General features: G+C 32.2%; 2 protein-coding genes and 2 long non-coding RNA genes across 5 annotated transcripts; 3 read left to right on the forward strand and 1 right to left on the reverse strand.

The window, feature by feature from the left end:
- Positions 1 to 281: 281 nt before the first annotated feature.
- LOC110672473 (ras-related protein RHN1) lies at positions 282 to 4,084 on the reverse strand. 2 transcript variants are annotated; one of them, XM_058146036.1, is made up of 8 exons: positions 3,807 to 4,084; positions 3,317 to 3,394; positions 3,064 to 3,231; positions 2,291 to 2,339; positions 1,623 to 1,696; positions 1,362 to 1,455; positions 798 to 927; positions 282 to 533 (listed from the first exon to the last, which is right to left on the reverse strand). In XM_058146036.1, exons 1-7 carry the CDS (start codon positions 3,843 to 3,845, stop codon positions 830 to 832), a joined length of 600 nt encoding a protein of 199 aa, XP_058002019.1. In that variant the 5' UTR covers positions 3,846 to 4,084; the 3' UTR covers positions 282 to 533; positions 798 to 829. The 2 variants fall into 2 exon arrangements, with proteins under 2 accessions (XP_058002019.1, XP_058002020.1); XM_058146037.1 differs by having other exon boundaries at positions 3,803 to 3,925.
- Positions 4,085 to 4,292: 208 nt separating this feature from the next.
- On the forward strand, positions 4,293 to 5,480 carry LOC131179341 (uncharacterized). Its single transcript, XR_009148364.1, has 2 exons — positions 4,293 to 5,108; positions 5,221 to 5,480. It is a non-coding gene; the product is annotated as an uncharacterized LOC131179341 (long non-coding RNA).
- A 4,053-nt stretch (positions 5,481 to 9,533) lies between these two features.
- LOC110654089 (uncharacterized) lies at positions 9,534 to 12,780 on the forward strand. The gene has a single exon (XM_058146038.1). The coding sequence runs from the start codon at positions 9,648 to 9,650 to the stop codon at positions 10,296 to 10,298; it is 651 nt and encodes a 216-aa protein (XP_058002021.1). The 5' UTR covers positions 9,534 to 9,647; the 3' UTR covers positions 10,299 to 12,780.
- A 2,179-nt stretch (positions 12,781 to 14,959) lies between these two features.
- LOC131179342 (uncharacterized) lies at positions 14,960 to 16,152 on the forward strand. Its single transcript, XR_009148365.1, has 2 exons — positions 14,960 to 15,767; positions 15,912 to 16,152. It is a non-coding gene; the product is annotated as an uncharacterized LOC131179342 (long non-coding RNA).
- The last annotated feature ends 6,364 nt before the right edge of the window (positions 16,153 to 22,516 follow it).

Genomic DNA, 22,516 nt, shown 5'->3' on the forward strand with positions numbered 1-22,516 from the left:
TATATATTTATTTACACATCTAATTGAAGAATTTAAGAGGGAGAATTGTTGCTGATGATATCACATCACATTGCCTTGTATTTGCTTCTAAATTGTTTGAGAGTAAAGCTCCTATTTATATCCATAGACATTAATTACCATTGCTTATGTATGCTTTTTGGTCCAAGTTTTTCTAAGATTGTTCCCCCACAATCCAAACGAGATTGAAGAAAGCTTGCCAAACCCTATTTTAATTTACACTCTCAACAGTTTTTATCCCAATCATGTTTTCAGATTCTCTATTTAAACAAATCAAAGTTTTGTTCTTTCATTTCAAGTTCAATAGCTTTCTTGCATATAGTTGAGCATGTTAAGTGTTTGTTAATGTCACAATGCATTTGTATTCGAGCAGTAACAATATACATTGATGAAACAACAGACTTTCGCAAGAATTGCATTCTGCAGAGAGCTGAGCAGCTTAATCTTCAATGCTGATGAACCACAATTCATTCCAATCTCATACACCAACATCCTCAAAAATAGTTAAGGAAATCCTGTCAAAAGATAGCAGTCAAAAGAATGAATTTGCTTTTAAAGAAAACTGTACTGATCTGAAAATTTTAGAAACAGATTACATCACCCACAGGGAAGCTCCGCTCATCAAATCATAAAATGATAAGTACTGATCAATATGAGCCACTTTAATCATTGATGTTATCTGATCAAGGGCTCCCTTGTAGGTGATGGAATCATGTTCTTCATTTATTCGAACAAGAATGGACAGATCAAAGTCAAAGAGCAAAGGGAAATTTACATACAAGCAGATGACAATTATCACTATTGTCATTCATTAAGAGCAACAGAGCATTCTTCTTCCACTTTCTTGCTGTCTGGTATGCAATTTCATTCCAGTTGGACGTAAAGGTGCAGCTTTTACCAATTTCTTAGCTGCAAGATGTTTCCACAGCTCCAAAAATAAGTTCCAAGTGAAAATTATAATGTAGCTCAATATCTAGTATATATGAGATTTGGTGATAATGGTAGATCACCACAAGAAGAATGTATTTTCTTGGTAATGAACTTGCAGAACTCAACTGTGCAATTTTGGACTTATTTATGGACCAAAAACCCACTGTTTGATATATAATTTCCATTTTTTCTTGCAGGCAAGGAATATTGCATACTTCTAATCCTTTCTATTTGCCAAAACTAGCAAGTACTATCTAAGGGTATAATCAACAACGGATCCTGCATGGAATTCTAGGCTAGTGACCACCATTTTGCACTAGATATGAAGATGACAGACAGTCCTTTAAAATGGCAATAGATTCCAATGGTTTTTTAACCTTTCGCCAGTATAAGTAAATACATGATGTGATTACCTATTTCATAAAAGAGCTCATTCACATTCTGTGCAGTTTTTGCAGACGTTTCAAGAAAAACCAAGCCATTTTCTTTAGCATATTGCTCACCTTCCTGCAACATTTCGTAGAATCACAAATTTGCATCATGTTTACAACAAAGATGCCTCTTTGTGCAGGCTGTATATGATGGATTTTAAAATCAATTATTTTCTTAAGCCTAACCCACAAATAGAAAAAAGAAAAAGAGGAGGAAGATAAGGTAATTAGATTGTCAAATACCTCACTTGCAACTTTTCTCTTCTCTTCCAAGTCAGCTTTGTTTGCCGCCAAGAACATTATCAAATTTGGATTACCTGAATAAGATGTGAACACCAAATTTCACTTAGATTGTTGAATTATTTGTTGTATGGTGAATAATTTTCTACATGATATCTGAAAAAGTCAGTTCAATGAAGTTAAATTTGAAATTCGTATATACTGCTGATCAAAATCCAAGCATTTAAAATTAAATAATTTACTAAAAATTTGATAAAAATACTTGATTGAGACCCCCATTAAGATGGTATATGACTTTGGTGAAACTATAACAAAGTGTCAAACTTCAGAAGCAGAAAACTCAGACAAACTAAAAGGCTGAAATGGCAATCCTTTGGAAAATGTCACAGAGAATATTAATGAAACCCAACTTTAGGAAAACAGGAAACAGAGGATCTAGCAACTAGCAAAGAACTTATGTAAAAGATGTGAAGGCCTACAACACATACAAATGATAAGCTTACAATCTTAAAAACATAAATATAAGAGGAGAAAAATAAAGAAAAACTAGAAAAAAGATTAGATGATAAAAATATTAAATTACAGGCATAACGCTACACCGGATCACTTAGTTAATTCTCAAGTTTAGGAGAAATCAATTCCAGAATGCTTTGTACATTTCAGTAAGTTACCTTGTCTTTGTAATTCTAGAACCCATTTTTTGGCGCGTTCAAATGATTCCTAAAACAGAAAAAACATATTTTACACTAGTCAGTTGAATTGTCCATTAAAAATAAGTCTAATAGAAAAAAAAAATCCAAGATAAATAATTGTCGAGTGACTAAAGCTAAACAATCCAGTTAATCCACCAACTTCAATGGTTTTCGCATTGTTTGACACATTAAACTCTCTGCTTCATTTGACATATAATTTGTATTTCAATAAATGATAGACAAGACCAAACCATCTAACAAGTCATTTAGGGAGAGAATTCATAGGAGAATACAGTCACTCCTTAGGCTACATATTTATGCAATATATCTCTAGCAAGTAGCAAGATAGACTACACAATTGCACATGATAATATAATGTATATTTGCATAATGTGTACATCACTTAACCAATGTCCAACCTCAGAATGTCCCAAACACAGCCATTTTTTCTCACAATGGACTCGTATTCTTAAAAGGATGTATCACTTTTCCCTTTCACCAAGGGAAAAGCTTAAAAGCTTCATGAAATTTGATATGCAAGAAAGTAAAGGACTTTCACAAAGAGAGTTAAGCCAATGTCCATTAAAATAAACTTATTACACTCATGATTGCATTTTACAAGGCCTAATTCCTATAAGTTTAAGCAACTACTGGCAAATGCAATAAATAACTTCGATAAGGAAGGACACCCACAAAGGTAAAGAGTAAAGACAGACAAAAATAATAGAAGCTTGATGAAAACTGAAAGCTACCATGCTTGTGATATCATAGACCACAACAGCAGCAGCTGCACCGCGGTAGTACATGGGAGCCAAGCTATGATATCTTTCCTGCCCTGCTGTATCCCATATATCAAACTTTACGGTGGCCTCATTTAGTGACAAAACCTGAGTGAAAAAGGCCGCTCCAATTGTTGATTCCTAAATATTGTACTCATGTTAGAGTTCATACAATGTAATGATACTGCAGTAGGGAAGACAATAGTAAATTGCATGGAAAATGAACCTGGAAATCGAAAAATTGGCCTTTGACAAATCTCAACACCAAACTTGTCTTTCCAGTGCCCATATCCCCAAGAAGTACCTGAGAAAAGCTTGGCAATGTCTAAAGCTCAGATACTATTTCGATCGTTAACCACTAATGACTAACCATACATGAAAAACATCATACCCACTACATTAAAGAGTTCCCCTAACAGAGACTAACTTCAAAATGGGAAAACTTGAATATTGATTCACATATGTAAGCAATTAAAATTTTCGGACATGTATACTTAAAGATCCGAAGATTGACTTGCTGAGATTGTGGTTCTTATCTATACTTGGAAGGACCAAGAGGGAAAAGCTTAGTTTTTTAGTGGACTAAGATCGCATCAAAACCCATGTAGAATTATTATGGAATAAGCTCGATCATGAACAGAAAAGGAAAAAAAAAAAACCATCATTTCTTATTCTGTTATAACATATATAATTAGAGAAGGGAAAGACATACCCACCAGCTTGGCTTGTATGTTCTTGTTGCTCGTTCTCGCCATTGCCAATCGATGAAAATTTCAGAGAGAGAATGATTTTTGGATTATAAGTTGAAAGCGAAACCCAAACCAAGGCAAAGAGCCAGCACGTAGTGTATAAAGGGCTAGCGGGTTGGGAAAGAAATGCTATTAACAGAGCCATAATTGCTGTTTCCAATGAGACTTAAAGGCGCTTGTCGTTTGATATTATGAGGGCGGGTGTGCTGGAACAAGCAAAATGTTAATGGTAAATAGTGCTTTTCATAGAGACTGGTAGTTTGTTGGTTGACTGGTAAGTTCTGATTATTGGACGCTTAAGCTTTCTGCTTTTTTGTCCTTACCACTCTCTCTTTGCTTTATCCATCTAACACCTTTTAAAAATAAAATAATAATAATAATAAAATTGGCTAATTTTTATCTTCTACTATTGATAATGTAAGATTGAAATTTTTAGAATAAATTATAGATTCTCTTATGAATAATTTGATTGATAAATTAACATAATCCACCAAGTTTAAATTGTTAACAGAGTGATTTATTGAAAAATGTGTGTTTTAATTATATCTCTATGCTTTTTGGAGTTCTAATAAGAGATTGACAACAATAAACATGAGGAGAGACTAAAAAAAAAACCAAGATTTACGAGTACTCGAAAAATTTGGGAGGCCAGGCCTCCTTGCTTATCACTTGTGTCCATCCCCGATTGGTGTTAGCTTGAACAAGCTATACCGCTTGATGTAGTGGAGTTATTTAGCTTGAGCTTCTCATGGGTCTAGTGGGTTTGCTATGCTCAAAAGCAGGGATTATTTGCTTGGGTCGTTTGTATCTCTGAAGTCTGCTTTTACACTACGATCGGAAAGGTTTAAGGCTATGAATTTGCCAGAAAGCTCTGCTGGCGGTACCTTTTTGAAGACATAGAGTTATGCTTTCTTCTTGTGATGTGGAGACTAAAGGTCCAAAGTCAATAGCCTATAATTCTGCAACCAAATATAGAAGAAGAGAATCCATGAATCCATTTGCCTATTGCGAAGAATACCTCCACCACTAGCAGCTCTTGGATTAGGAATACAGGTACCGTCGACGTTGATCTTTATCCAACCTCGAGGAGGAGCATCTACCCAACAAAAGGAGCAAGACTCCGAGAGTTTACAAGAAGGCCTCTTTGTAAGAGAAGCGAATTCAATAGCCAACTCATAAATGTGTTCCAACACCAATGCGACAGGCATCTGGTTGATTGGTTCCACACTTTCACATCTCCATTTCCAGACTTGCTCGATATTTGATCAGGTACATTACTTTTACAAAATTGTCATCAATTCCATATAACTCTCCATGCCCGAAATACAGACTTAAGCATTGAAGTGATCTTTCATGCTAATCATTCACCTTTGTTTTATAGGTTCTAGATCAAGCATCAAGCATTATAACCCTCTTTCCAAGTACAAATTCCTTTAGCAGAACAACTCCAAATAATTTGATCATTGATTGTCGCAAAAATAAGAGAGGCACTGCACAAATAAGCCGTTTCAGAGGAAGCTGAAATCCTCTTTTTAATTACCTGAATTAATTAAAATAGAAATAAGGTCATATTGACTCGAATTAATTTTTATGCAAGGCAGAGCTTATAATGGTTAGTGTAATATAGACGAGATTTTTCCAGGGAACAAAATCCAAATTACTGGAAACCTGTCCAAATGGATAACCCTGTCAACTTCTAACCTTTAAAATAAATTATTTACTATAAAAATTAATTAAATTTTATAAAATTATACTTATTTTTTAAAATAAAAAATTTTTTAATTAAAAAAATAAAAATTTTATTTTATTTATAAAAAATTAATACAAAATAAATTAATTGAATTAAATTATTACAAATTATATTCCAAACAAGGGATCAGCTAGAATGATTGAATTGCAAGCCACGCCCATGATCTATACGACGTCGTATTTATTTTAATTCTGAAATGCTCTTGGAGTCTTGAAGGTGACGACTAGGCTTGGAGTCTTAGAGAAGACGTGTGACATTATATATATATATATATTTCAGCAATTGGATAAATCGAGAGAATCTAATACGTGTGCAAAATACAAAAGCCCACATCAACATCCCACATGAAATACCTTATCCATTTACGCGCCCTCTCACGTTTCGATGTGCTTTCTTCCTTTTCTTCATCATTATACCACTCCTTATGATTTTAATTGTAAATTAATTAAGGCTTAATGCCCCTTACTAGAGATTTCAACTTCAATAATTGAATCCCCACTGTGAGTTTAGGCGATCGGATTGGATAATCTTTACAATAATTTGATTAGACATTGTATTATCCAAATCACACCCATTCTCCTTTTTTTTTTATATATATCAGTGAATTTAATTGCCAATTATAGCTAAGAAATTTTTTTTTAGCGTGACGTCTAATTTGAAGAAAAATATTAAAATATAATATTAAATGACGTAATTATATAATTTAAATAATTAATTAATATAAATTTATTATATTTTTCATAATGTTATCTACTTAAAATTAATAATATAATTTTAATTATTGAATTAAGTTAAATTAAATTAATTTTTATCTTTTATATTTATCAATGTGTACTAATAATTTTAAATTTTTATATAACTCATATAGTGGTATGATATTTTGAAAAAAAAAAACTATACATAATCAATAAATTTTATTTTAATGGCATTAAAATTATTTTTAAATTTATAAAACATCAAATTAATTACTTTAAATTTCATTTAAAGTCAAATAAAAAAAAAAAAAAAAAAGTTAGAGGAAGTACCTAACAATATCCATTTGAGACTTCATACATTGCACGAAATAGACACTTTTGCACTGGTTGGTTATAATGGGGACAAACAAAATAGAATCGTTGAGCCACAACTTTATTGGATTTGCTCATTCTCGAATCCCTTTGAATCGGTTCTGAGTCACAATTAGTGATTTCCATTCAAAATTCAGAAAAAAATTTTAAAATTTTATTTAAAAAATAATTTTAACCAAAAATTAAATCAATAAATTCAATATAATTACAATTTGATTTTATATTAATTTTAATTAATTTAATTCTAATCAGATTTGATTTAATTATAATTTCAAATTAAATCGATTTGATTTTAATTTTAAACCGAACCGTCACGAGGAGGATATAATTCTCTTCATGCTAATCCATACCTATAGCTCAGCATCAGCTCTGTGTATATATAGCTTCACGCCGAGTTCAAATGTTGCCCATTTCCACTTTCCTTAATTTTTGATAAACATATGGCGTCCCATAGTAGCGTCGCTGTTTCTACCTCTCCGAAAGGCGGCGCCAACGGAGAAGGAGCCACGGCGGGGTCGAGCTCACCAAAAGGCCAATGCCTGTGTTCGCCGACGACGCATGAAGGATCATTTAGGTGCAGATTTCATCGGGCAAAGTCGTCATCGTCATCTGCTTGGATGAAACGATCAAAGTCTATGCCCACAAATCAAGCTGTAAATTCTCTCTCTCCCAAGTCACTTGACTCTACTTGAGATTTTTATGTAGTTGATGTTTTAGATCGATAACAGCAACCGATCCCGCTCATAAAAAATAAAAAAATAAAAAAAAAACACCTCAAGGATTTCTCTTTTGCGATTGCTAGTAGTGATATATGTGATATATGTGACTAATTTGTGGCTTTTCTTTGTAATCTCGGTTGGCTGTGGGTATGATTTTGATCTGTGGTGATTTTTTTCCATTACTGATTGATTGAAATTTGAAATTGAAAATTTAAGAATTTATAATTTGAATTTAATAGTATTATAATTATCTTAAAAATTACAAGAAATTGAATGGAATCTCAATAATAATATCAAACCTAATATGGATGAATCCTGTTGAATATGTGAAGATAGAAAGATCAAAGAAGGAGAAAAAAAAAAACTGATTATTATTAATAATAGAAGTTGAATTATAGTGTCCAATTATTGATTTTTTTCTTTCAATTTGTTCAATCAATCAAATCCATTCAACGACCACTGATTTATTACTGGATCATTATCCACAAACTGAGTCTGAATTTTTGTTTCTTCGTTGTTTGGTTTGTGCCCACTCATTGCATACCATATCAAAGCGTAAGGAGAATCTTGAGATATGCTTTGAATGGCCTAGAATAAGCTTATGACAACATGAAATCACGAAACCTTCTTTAAGTAGCCAAAAAGATGATGGCCCTAGACTGTGACAGTGGGGGAAATGAAAACTCAAATTGGAAAATTATTGGCAAAATTAAATACCATATGATTTTTCTATATCATAAGAGACTCATCTTTGAATGTCGTATTCTTGGGGTGTCCATCCTTTTGGAAATTTGAGGCTCAAATCCAAATCATGCACTTTGATTTTTAGAGCAGCTATCAATTTACTCTACGTGGCCACTTTTGGCATTTAGGAATAGTAATGGATATGAAATTTGCCAAAATTGTTTTATTTGAATTTAAATTTAATATTAAGTATTTAATTTTACATATTTTAATTAAAATAATATTTTAAAAATTTATAAATATTATCATAAAATATATATATATATATATATATATTTATATAAAATTTGAATTTAAATCCATTATAAATATTGTATTATTATAAAAAATTATTTTAAATCCAATTACATAATACCCGAAATGATTTTATTAAAATTGAATTGATTGGATGATAAAAAATACCAACCCATTGTTATCCTTCCATTGTTTGTTTTCTAAGGAGAATACAATTAATACCACTGCGAATTCGGATTACTCTATGCAACGTGTTCTAGGTTTTCAGATTTAATTCTCGTTAGAATTCCCATGCCCATCCTCCTTTAGATTCTCATTTCATGGCTGACGTCATAATTAGTAATTTTTTTTTTTTATTTAACAGAATTCGGGTTGAATTTGACTATTTTTATATAGATAAATATATTTATGCCTATTTATATTTGTGTTTGCATATTTTTTTATATTTATATATATGTCTATCTCAAATCAGATTTATGATTATTTTTCTATATATCTTTCTTTAATTATGTTAATATTTATTTGTATGTTTGCATGTATATCGTATAAATAAAATGAGAGAACGGAGAGGATGGGATAAAATAAAATAAAATATAATGATGGAACCATTAGTGTTGTACGCTTGCAGCCAAATCTCACTCAGGTGACATGGTTAGGTACGAATTTACACAAGTCAGTACCATAACTCCACACTTGTTCTGGAGACCATAGCACGAAGAGAGGCAATTGTGCTAGCTCCATCTCAAGACTTTTGGAAATTGAAATAAAAGATGATTCTAAGCAATCCATCACAGGATTAGTCCCCATTCCCTTAGAAATTGACTCTATTGTTAGAAGACATCTTGCCATTTTAGAAGTGTTTTTATCTCTTCTTGTTCTATTAAAGTTTATCACTAGAACGAGCAATTAGGCTGTAGATAAATTGGCATGAATAGCCTTTTAAAAAAAAATTTAAAATTAAGATTAGATTGAAATCGAAATAGAATTGACTAAACTTTTAATAAATTCTTACACTTATAATATCCACGTAATTAATAGAAAATTACAGATATAAATTTTTGCAGAAGTTGCCATGATTTTTAATTTAATTGAAAAAAAAAACTTAAATTAATAAAAGAAATGTCCAGTAGCAGTAAGATATCGCCACATCAGAAAACACCCAACAAAACTTAAATCTTTTTTTTTTTTAGTAGAACTAAACTTTCCTTGTACGCAAAGGGGCGTTTGGTTTAGCAATCACATTAAGCCCAGGAGCAGGACAACATCAGCCGACGTTTCCCTGAAATCTGAAGCCATGACTTCAAAATCCTCTTCCGTTCCCTACTCTTCTGTACCTTCTCACCCTGTTCCCCAAAACGTCATCGTTCTATCCTACTACCGCCCACCTCCCAACCCTTCACTCGTCTTCCTCCGCCGCTGCATCCTCTTCGCTTCCGCCATCCTCCTCCTCTCTGCTGCCGTTTTCTTTCTCTACCCCTCCGACCCTACTCTCCAAGTCGCTCGAATTCGTCTCAATCACATCCGTGTCAACTCGTTCCCGAAACTCACTCTCGACCTTTCTTTCTCTATTGTCATCAGGGTTCGAAACAGTGACTTCTTCTCTTTGGAGTATGACTCTCTCGATGTTTCTGTTGGGTACAGAGGGAGAGAGCTAGGGATTGTGAATTCTCAGGGAGGGAAACTTAGGGTGAGAGGATCGTCGTATGTGAATGCCACGCTTGATTTAAATGGGCTTCAGATTATACACGATGTGTTTTACTTGATCGAGGATTTAGCTAGGGGTGTTATCCCTCTTGATACCGATACCAAGATTAATGGAGAGCTTGGGCTCTTGTTTTTCAAAATTCCTATCAAGGTTAGTTCTTTCTTCTTTCTTCCTTCTTCTTGTTATTTTTCCTTTTCTTTTGATTGTTTGCTTCTTTGCCTTAAATGCTATTCGGCTTAATTAATTTTTACGCTAGAAGCTGTTGTTTAATAGTGAATGTATGAATTGTGGACATCATTTTGATTGTCTTTAGAGTTGTTGTAACGGGAAAGAGCATTGGAATTTGCAAGCAAAGATGTATAATTTGACGAGATAAGCAAAATTGAGTTAGTGTTTTGGTTATTTTGTCAGAAACGAAGTTTATTATGCTAATTTTGAGTTGAAAGCAGTGAAATTTGCCCGTAGCAATAAATCTTATTTTGACAGGAACTCTCATTTATTTTGATTGAAACTCATTTCATGCTTGGCGTATGCTGTTAGCCCCTGGATAGGGAAGAGAGGGGTACCATTATTTTATCATTATGGAGAACCTTTGAAACCTTTTAGTTTAAGAATAGATAAAATGTGCTTACCTGTCGCTTAATTCTCAAAATGAAGCAGAGAAGGGAGAATGATCAATAAGAATGACATGCATATGACAGCTTCATGTGACATTCTTTTCAGATTGGATTTAATCAATTCTTGAAGATGGACTGATTGATGGGTAGTTGCACTCAGGAATACAATTCAGTGCCTGTGGAGTCTTTTGTGGTCATCCAAATCCAATTCCTGGAGCAATAGACTGCCATACTGATCTCACTCTTACACATTCTTGCATATTTAGATTCATATCATTTGTGCATCAAGATTATCACAGACCAAAAAGGAAAATAGAAGTAGAAAAAAAATGCCTCTAATCATTAGGATAGGATTTTATCTCACTTTAATGGGGTTAATTTTATGAGAATGATAGATGAGTATTGAGTAGTAGACTTGGAAATTAGAGTAGAATTTGGATATTTTGAGTGTGCCTGGCTTGTATCAGCTTACCTTATCACATATTCACATCAATCTGGCTTGGTTTTGTGATTGCTTACTCCATCACCAGAAATTAAACAAACAAAAACGGAACAATCGATGGCAGCAGGAAGAAGATGGAGATTTTTATTCAAATACCCAAATGGATCCAGGCGATTGCAAGAGAAAACTATGCCTCACGCACTCCAACAGTAGATTACTGGCCCCAAGCTTCATAATTTTCTCTTCCCTCAAACACTCACACTCTCCTTCTTCTTGTAGCCTTTGCTGAGATGTTGTTCCACGTGATATTGCCTCTCCACTTTCTCCTTCAGGAGGTTAATAACAGAATTTTGCCCAGCTGTCCTCCCCACATGTGCTTCCTCCAGAGATTTCTTGGGTCTTGTAGAATATGACCCACCAGCCCTGAGTTCCTTTTCCTCTGCTTGCAAACCCAGCTAGACCCGTTTTCCTATCAATATGTGCACCAAGATTATTACAAAGAGCTAAAAGGAAAATAGAAGTAGGGAAAAAAAAATTGCATTAGGATAGGATTTTATCTCTCTTTAATGGGGTTAATTTGATGAGAATGATGGATGAGTATTGAGTAGTAGACTTGGAAATTAGAGTAGAATCTGTATGTTTTGAGGTTGCCCGGCTTATATCTGCTCACCTTAGCGCATATTCACATTAATCTGTGCGGTTTATCCAATAAGAGAACAATCCTGGCTGCAGCGAGAGTGTACTTTTGCATTTAAGCTTTTTTTTTTTTTTTTTTGCATTGAATACCTTGATTAACTTTTTGGGAATAGTAATTAGTTGCAAGTAGTAAACTTGTGCCATCATTACCATTGATTATTCCATTCTGTTTTGCTTATTCTGCATGCTTGATGATAGTTCCCTTGTCTCGGTAAGTCTAATTTATGTTCTTGAAAATATTTCAGGCAAGAGTGTCATGTGAAGTGTATGTGAATACTGACAACCAGACTATTGTCCGTCAAAACTGTTATCCTGAGGTGAGGAACTCTTTCTTAATGATAAATAAGCTGGATAAGCTGGAGTCACTAATTTAAGGGATTCATGCAATTACTGCATAATTTGCATGCATATTGATAGTCCCCTCGTTAATTGAATTATTCCTGTTAAGTGTTAATTTATGTGATTTTGATATTCTTTATGCTTTTTGATTTTGATACTCTAATAGCTAAAATAAGAAGTGGGTCATATTCTGGTTTCTGATTCACTTTTGAGTGGTTTTCAATATTTAATCTGATTGAACAGAATATATCATTATGATATGGCTAGACTCCATAGTTGGCTTTGCTCATATAATATTAGTCGTCCTAGATATAGTACCATCGTCTAGGCTGTTTTGCTAACCCACAAGCTGGCTTCTGATATTTTTCAGTGATATGGGGGCCATCATCATTATCCTTGAGATTCTGGCAGAATGTATAGAAGCGGAAGGACATAGAGCTGCGTGCTGGGGGTAAATATTTTGACGTTTCCATTAGCCCTTTGAGTAACTATACTAATTGTTCCATCCGTTAATTGCTTGCCCCATCTGTGCAAAGGATTCATTTACCAAGGAACAACAGTATCTATGTATTTTAACCTAACTTCTTGTATGAAAGTTACTCATTTAAAAGTTTGTTGCTTCTGTGTATGCTGGTTGGAGCCACGTGAGTACATCACTGATAAACTAATTAATTCTGCAACTGCAAATATATATATATATATATATATATATATATAATTTTTAAGTAAGAGCTGTAGGCTATTCAGGAACTAACATTATAGTCCTAGAGCTATGAGATTTCTAGAGCAAAAAAAAAAAAGAGGTAATTTACACAAGAATTTCTGTAATTCCCTGACTACAGTAGCAGTGAGAGAATTTCTGTAATTTGCAGACTACGGCAGCAGTGATTCTATTTTGAAAGGGGGACATGCTTTTAAAGCTTTTGAATGCAAATTACAATAATATGCTTGAAACTACCGCTTCTTCATTTCTCTCAATTGGTAATTTGGAAAATGCACGTGTAGTTACTATTCGTGTTGGATCGTTCCTCAGGGCAATGCAGAGAAGCGGAGGTGAAAATAAAATAAAATAAACCATATAGTATTTATTTATCGGCCATGCAGGCTGGGCCGAGTTAGACTTTATCTTTTAGGCCATGTTTGGGTTAATCGAATGTTGGACCTACTTGTAGCTATGAGAATGGCCCAATTGAATAAAAAATATTTAAAAATATATACAAAATACATCCTTTTTTTCTTTTTCGTGGTGCCGGACTCCAAGAGGCTTCAAGGAAATCTGACTATCATATTCAAATTCAGCTACCCCGGAAACGGCTCTTGCAAACTAGGAAGTTTGCATGCACCATTAAGATGCTATGATGGGTAATTCACTGCAAAGTCATCGTTCTTTTTAAAATGAAATCCTTTATCTATCTTTAGAAAATCGTTTGCTTTGACAGAGAGAGGAGTATAGGAAAAAGGAGAAATTGCAGAGTAGGAATCCAAGAAATTGTGGAAAGAAGAAGCATAAGATGAACACCCACATCGTTGTGTGTAGTTTATACACCTGAAATTAGATCTTCGTAATTATAATTACAAACGTACTCACTTCTTTGTTATTCTACGACTCCACTCGTAATCAGCATGGTGGTGCCTGCACCTGAAGGATCCTGGGTGCCTCGTTGGTGAACATACACACCACTTTATCAACCCACCACCACCACCAACAGCGACTGTTTCTGTCCTTGCATCTTCAGCCACTGTTGTCTCAACTGCCGGGAAAACCAGCCATCTTCGCTCCTCCACCAAGGTCCTTGCATGGCTGACCAAAGGCACAACTGGGTTGCACATTTTTCCTCAAAGTCTTCCTCCTACCTGGAGCTGTAAGTAGTGTGTGCTGGGAGACCAGAAATGAAGAATCTGTGAACTGGGGTTATACAAAGAAAGAAAGGAAGGACTAAGTAAAGTTTTAAGGGCATAAAGTGCTTTTAGAAATTGAGATCGATTCCTTCCTAATCCTATATAAAGTTTTTGCCTTTTGCATAATTGCGTTGGTAAGGCGTTTTATGGGGTTGTGAGAATTGAGACCGGCACAGAAAGGGGGCAGCCACTTGCACTATTACACATCCACACATCCGAAGGAGACAAAGAAGCCACTCGAACCGTTACACCTTCACTCATCCAATTCCAAACCAAAGCCATAGCCATAAGCGTAACAAGATAGCAAAGACGCAGAAAGTAGGAACGCAGGCCCACCATTATCCCCTAGAAAAAGCAAGCTGCCTGCTTATCTCGACACGCATTAGCCACAACTGCCAAATGGCCCATAAATATAAACCACTCGAAGTCATGCAAGTTCCACTTGCTCTATGCTAAATGGCAAGAACACCAGGTTTTGTATGTAGCCGATTCTTTTTTTGCCTTCCATTGCATGGGTTGATTGAATTCGTATTTGATCGTCAGAAATTGGTTGGTTATCGTTGGGGATAGGCATTCGATTAGCGGCGAAGTTTTATACATGGAATGGGACAAACATGCTGATAATTTTCGTAACCAGATTATTAAGATTTATATAAATTCTTTTTCCGTCGTTAACTATATTTTAATATTAATTTTGTAATTAATATTTAAAAATTATTAAATTTTTTTATATTATTTTTATATTTAAAAATTGACACATAATTATAAAAATTCAATAAATTTTTTACTTTCTTTATATATATATAGTTAGGCTTTTTATGTTAAAAAAAATGAATAAATATTTAATTATTAAATGATTAACTATTTATGCATTTTTAATTAATGGTATAATTTTCAAATACGAAAAGATGGACTTTTCAATATTTATTTTCTCTTGAAGAAGAAAATTTTATTTTTTTTTCCCCTTTTTGGGCAAAGCCTTGACCAAGAAATTCAATGGTACCCATCATTATTGATGAGTTTGGAAAATCTTTCCTTATTTTGCATAATATTAATATGTAAAGATGTATGACTAATCCCATTTTGCGTGTACGGCTATTTTCTAAATGTTATAAATATTTTAATTTAATTAAAATAATTATAGTAAATGAAATAATTAAATTTTAATTTTATTTAATTTGTACTAAATAAAAATTCCTATAACAAAATTCTAGAAAATTTTGGTCAAAGCATTTGCAAGAATGAAAAATAAAAAATGCGATTCTTGTCCTATCCAAAGCTTAACATGCCACGCGGCAGCTTTTTAGAGGTAAACTCCGGGTCCGAGTCAATGAGCCGCCAACCGAGTCAAAAAAATATCGCGTCCACCACGCGAAATTTCACACCAGCTCTGTATTTTTCCCACACTTTCCTAGAAAATTCATTGGCACTTCAAACTTGCTCCTAAAAAATCCATATAAATACCCTCTAGTCTTCCGTTCATAGTCATCTTCTTGATTCGCTCACAGGGTTTTTCTCTTTCTCTCTGTCTCTCTCTCTGAGTCTTGATTTCGCTACTAGATCTTCCTGGAATAGATATCTGTTGGCTTTTGAAGATGAGTCCCATGAATTTGTATGCTCTCCCGATCATTGGGTTTATGTTCTTGGCACTGATGCAGCTTGGCTATGGACAAGGCATGGCTCCTTCTCCTGCACCACAAGGCCCATCCAGCGATGGTAAGTTTCTCTCTCATAATTTCAATTCCATTTGAATCAATTGAGATTCAAACTCAGATTTAATTATGTGAAAACTATTTGGTTAGCGTGAATTTGATCTTTTTCCTAATATAGATTTCTGGGTTGATCTTGTTTTTGTTGCAGGCTATACTATTGATCAAGGAATTGCTTACATCCTTCTACTAGTGGCTCTTGCAATTACCTACCTCTTCCATTGATTCCTTTCATTTCTTCCTTTAATTTATTTATTATTTTTCCTTTATAAATTCTTCTTGTATTTTTCTCCTCACATTTATTTGGAGAAATTGCAGCGATTTTGTATCTATTTATTCTAATCTTACCTTTCATTATAATTGATTAATTATATTATAACAATTTTTATATTCCTTTTTTATTATTTTTATATTTTTATTATATTTTTAAAATAATTAAATAAAAATAACACTACAATCTCATCTCATTTGTTAATCATTGAGCAAATTATAAAAGAAATCTATAAATAAAAGTTAACTATAAAAACAAATCATATTAATTTTAACAAAATTTACATAATTGAAATGAATTTAATAAACAAATTCAAAATCAAAGTCATTATAATCATGACAAAAACAAAAGTCTTCATAAAGTATACCAAACAATATGTGAAACAATAAATTAAAATTTTAACTATAAATTTTAAATAAAATAAAAATTTAAGCCAAATGGGTTAGGGTATTCACTGCTTGTTACCTTGTTAACTAAACGAGTTGGGTTATATACATACATACCAATATTATTAATTATTGCATCATTAATTATTTATTTTCTCGTATCAAATGCCATTAACTATGACAATGTGAATTATTCTGTAATCGTTTTAATAATTATTTTTTTAAGACTTAGAGAAGTAACACTAAACTTCTAAAATTTTAACTTTATACTAAACATTTTAGACTCGCTCAAGTATTTTTCAAATAACAGCTACAATAATAATGTCAAATGGATAATTAGAGAATGTTTGGTACAAAATTAATAAAAAGTAATTATTATCTTTTTAATTTTTAATCGTTTAGATGCTCAAAAAGATTATATTTATTGAGGGGTTAAATATTAACCTTGGGAAACTAGGTTAAGGGAGACTGGATTAATAAAAAAATTAACCTAATCTCTTTAAGTATCAAAACAAAATTAATAAGGGATTAAAAATTATAAGATAATAATCACTTATTGTTCACCCACACTAAACGCTCCCTTTTTTAACGGTTTATCAAACACATTCTTAATAGGCATAGAAAAATTAACCTAATCTCTTTAAGTATCAAAACAAAATTAATAAGGGATTAAAAATTATAAGGTAATAATCACTTATTGTTCACCCACACTAAACGCTCCCTTTTTTAACGGTTTATCAAACACATTCTTAATAGGCATAGAAATGGGTGACACTATTTTTTTTTATTTTTTATTTTTACATAGAGGAAAGAATACAAACGGCTCATTGATAAGAATAGACTGCTATTAAAACTATTACAATTTTAACAGAATCCTTGTTCCCATGTGAAATTCTGAAAAATCAACACATGGGACACAAACGGGCATCACTATTATTTGTTGCAACATAATCTCTTTCTTTTAGTTTTTTTAAATGTAACACATTGATTGAGCATAGCTTGGGTTTTCATTGTGTTGATTGGACCTCCTTGTTCATAGAGAATGATGGGAGTAAAACTGTTGAAACCATTGAATATATGCACACTCAAATATTGGGTGGAATAGTTAGTAATTGTAAGCTTCACTTGATTCTTTAATTTGCAGCTTCAGTAAACTAATTATCTTGAAAACATAGTATTATAAATAGCTTGTATGTTAGACAGTATAGAGAGAAAGAATTCATATATTGTTAAAATATAAGAAAGTGAATGAATGACAAGTAAAATATGTATAGAATTATATATATATAAATAAATATATATTATTCTATTATAATACTTGGCATGTATATGTGTGAAATAAAATAATTATCTCATTGTAATTTTCATAAATAAATTACGAATATATGTGTTTATTAACAAGTAGATATGTCTGTTAATAAACAGACATGTCTATTCTATATAAACAGTCACAACTGTTTGAATAGGTGCCTGTTAATAAACAGACATGTCTATTCTATACAAATAGTCACAACTATTTGTATAGGTATCTGTTAATAAATAAATATATATTTTACACAAACAGTTGTATCTATTGGAAATAGACAGATGTGTCTATTTAGTAAATGTGCCATGAATTTTCATTCTTTATAAATATTGATGAGTTTTTCAATCCAGATATATACTACTTCTACTTCTTATTCTTTTATTCTAGTCTCTCTAAACGGTTCGTATAAAGAGTTCTTAAGGGAAATTTTCAGGAGTTGCTGTCTGCAGATTTCAGGTTTTGTTGTATCCTAGAGATATATTGCCATAACCTTTCAGCAATCTAGTGGGGGCAATTAATATCTTAAAGATAGTGATTTATCATGCCTCAAAGCCTATTCTACACCCACTGCCTCAAAAATTTTAAGGTATTAATCGCAATAGAGTCTAAGGTTGTTTCCGTAATGAATCAAGAGTTCGTGAAACTTGATCATTTTAAGGAATAAATTATGTTCACTAAGAAGGTAAAAGCATATCAGGAAAAGAAGATGAATTGCCATGCAGAGGTCATATTCTCAACAATTTATCAGATAGGCTATAAGATTTGTTTACCTCTGTCAAGTCTCCAAAAAAAATCTGAAATTTATTAGAATTCGAATACAATACAGAAAAAAAAATGTATGGATAAATTTCTCATTATGAAATATTTTGAATTCTAAATACTTGATAATATGCCTGTTATGGATAAGTCCATGAGTTGTGTATCTTTATTTCAAAGTTTAAGGATTTGAAAGTGGTAGTTCCTAAATCACTACAATTAAAGAAATAATAGCACATCATACTTCTAGTTTGAATGATTATAGGAAGAAATTACTTTACGCCACATACGACTTTTCTCTTAAAAATATTAAGAAAAACTTACACTTTAAAAAGTTTTTTATATGATAATTTGTTTTATGTTGATGATATGCTTATAATTAGAAGAAATATAAGATTATATTATGATGCTAAAACTCATGGTGAATGTGTTAAAGAAGGTAATATGATTTATGTGCATAAGTCGAAAAACAATTTTATATGCATAAATCATAATTCATATTAATTATATCTATCACTAACTAGGTGGGGATATTGTTAAAAATATTAGTGATAATAAAATTTATCTCATTTTAAAAGAGTTATGTCTGTTCATTAAAAGACATCAAAATAAACTATTTATTACCGATAGTTATATCTGTTTTAAAAGATGTAAATGAACAAATATAATTATTCTAAGAGATACAAAGTGAATAGTTGTATATGTTTTAAGAGATATAAATGAATGGTTGTATGTGTTATAAGAGGTGTAAGTGAACGGTTGTATATGTTCTAAGAAGTATAAGTGAACAGATGTAATTTTTCTAAGAGATACAAAGTGAACGATTGTATCTGTTGTAAAAGGTATAAGTAAACAAATATAATTGTTCTAAGAGATACAAAGTGAATAGTTGTATCTGTTCTAAGAAGTATAAGTGAACTGTTGTATCTGTTATAAGAGACATAAGTGAACAGATGTAATTGTTTTAAGAGATACAAAGTAATAGTTGTATCTGTTGTAAAAGGTATAAGTGAACATATGTAATTGTTCTAAGAGATACAAAGTGAATGACTGTATTTATTCTAGAAGGTGTAAGTGAACAGATGTAATTATTCTAATAGATACAAAGTGAACTGTTGTATACGTTCGAAGAGATGCAAATACTTTATAAATAGCAGTTTGGAGGAAAAATTTATTAACTTTTCTTTTTTGTCTATTCTCTTCATTTTTACCTACAATCAACATTATTATTCTTTAATTTATTATTGGGAGAATTTTAAAATTGCTGTCTATATTTATATTTTGGTTATTATCCTTGAGGGATCTGCCTAAAACTACTTAGCTGTAACATAGCGGGAGTTTTACTCTTTGTCAATTTCATTATATTGAGGGAAACAAATACTCCATATGATATTTATTACAAATTAACTGGAAATTTTGGTAGAATAATTACTCAAATTGAGTGTACTAGTGCTATTGGTAGCTTAATGTATGCTATGCATTGCACTACTCCTGATATTATTTTTTGCAATATGTAAATTGTTAAGATATACTAATAATCCTAGTGTGGAATATTAAAAAGAAATTTCAAGGGTTTTTGAATATTTAAAAAAAGGAATTATAAATTATAGATTATTCTGCGATAAATTTCCAATTTTGTTAAAACCATATAAAGAGTTGTATCCATGTAAAGAGTTGTATCTCTTTGCCAAAAAATGTAACCAAATTAAAAGATGTTATTCTTCTTAATAGTTACATGTATGAAGAGATGAATTTATTAGCAAAAAAGTTGGTACTTTATGAGTAGTAAAAATAAAAGCCTTACAAGTCATTTGTAAGAAGTGACAAAAGAACAAATGAGTATGCATTTGTGTGTGTGTGCAAGTTTAGCTTGGTTCTTTATTTTTGGATGCTCTCATTTTAAATAAGTTATGGAGCAATTTATTTCTGCAATTAAGGTGTATATCTATACTGTGAATTATTTATGTAGTTCATGTTATAAACATGTGATTATATGGTTGACTAGTGAAACAAATATGGTAGAGATCCTAGAGTTATACAAATGCCAATTGGATAAGTAGTACTAAGGATAATAAGTCAACCTTTGGTTGGGTGTCCACTTTAGGTGGAGTTTTTTTGGGCACCAATGAAACAAATTTGTATAACTCATTCTACGGTAGAATCCGAATTTATAACTTTGATGAATGTTGGTAAAGAAGCAGAATGACTGAGAAACTTGTTATCGGATATTAAGTTGTGGCCACAATCTGTGCCATCTATTTCTTTATAATGTGATAGTAAAATCATGATGGCTAAAGCATATAGTAAAATATACAATTGAAAGTATATACATATAAGCTTAAGACATGAAAATGTAAGACAATTAGTCTCTAATGTCACACCTTACCCCTCCGTAAGGCATAACATGATCCCGTAGAATACTTAATGAACTACCGAACTTCACCTACCGATAACTCATTAAGTGCCCTACAAGGAATTTTAAAACAATTTTCTTGCATTTTGGAAGTGGTGAGCATTTTAGTGAATTAAAAACCATGTATTCAAAGCTTAAGGACTAGTAAAAATTTTAACAGAGTTTCCTCTGTATTTTGAGAAACTAGTTCTTCAAATACCTGTAAAAAGCACTCCCAAAAATGTTTCACATCTCCCAACCTCCAATAATTCACAATTCAACTCAAATCAATTCATTCCAAAACAGTTCCACAATCCAAATCAAATTTGTCAACTCAGAATATTTAATAATTTCATTCACAAAACATAAAGCAGGAAATTCATATGTACAAATATTAAATTTACAGAAGAAAATCTAAAATAATATTATTACAATTTATTTACAACTGCTCGACTTTATATTGATACATACAACATTTCCATATTTACATCAAAATTTATCTACAAGGGCATAAAATAATACCCGTACAAAAGATCAATGTAATCCTCGATTTAATCGCAGCTCATTCTGCTGCTTTTTCCTTGCTCTTATCTGCGACGGCAAAATAAGCCATCGCTGAGTATAAAAATACTAAGTGGTACACAATAAAAATTTAAAATGCAATAAATAAATCATTCATTGCCAAATACAATTCAAATGTTTCTCAATCACATTTCGATAATGATCAAAGTTCATAATAACACCATTTTGTCAAATAATCTATTAAACACAGTTTAGTCAAACAATTTCATAAACACAGTGTAGTCAAACAATTTCATAAACACAGTGTAGTCAAACAATTTCATAAACACAGTGTTGCCAAAGTCATACACAACTTAAGCAATGACACAAAATTTCCGAGCAATGCCGTATTGTATACCACGACAAAGCAATCTCAACCCCATTAATCGAAACCAATGAGGGAGGTGGCTAGCTAGCTAATGAGTACTCATCTGATCTACAACCTCAACTGGCAAGTCAGAGAGGGAGGAAAATAAATGATCTTAACCCCATAAATGGAGGAGGAAATGTGATACTGTCATGCTAAGTGTGAACATAAAATCCATTTCAAACATTTCATTCAAATATTGCATACAAAAATCAAATCAATTTCTAAAGTTACAATTTGATCACAAGGTGGCAACACAAAAGTTCATGCAATTTCTTCTAGTAATCATTCTGGTATGCTGAGGATTGAAATAGTGTTACAGAATGGCACTGTGTTTCTGCACAACACAGTGCTGAAACTTTAATGTAAGGGAGCTGTGGTCGTTTTAGTATTAGTGATGGGGGAAGATGGAAGCAGTTTTCGTCCTTTTCTTGAGATGGCAATATTATTTGGTTGGGTGAAGCTATACCAGTCCCAGTAGTAGTCTTGTGCTTGTTGGTTATTGTCAAGAATATAGGTCATCTCATGGATGATGGACAAAGTTGTAATTGCCTTTGTGCCTTCCAGTGATGAGGCACTTTGGATGTCCATATCATCTTATTCTTAAAGTCAAACTTATAGTTCATTAAAATTTCGTTACTACAATTGAGGACTATGAGAATGTAAATGAAAGCAAAATTTGGAGCTTCTAAGTGGAAATAGAAAACTGCTACAGTT

This window comes from Hevea brasiliensis, chromosome 4 (genome assembly GCF_030052815.1).
Source record: "Hevea brasiliensis isolate MT/VB/25A 57/8 chromosome 4, ASM3005281v1, whole genome shotgun sequence".
In the NCBI taxonomy this organism is placed as follows: Eukaryota; Viridiplantae; Streptophyta; class Magnoliopsida; order Malpighiales; family Euphorbiaceae; genus Hevea; species Hevea brasiliensis.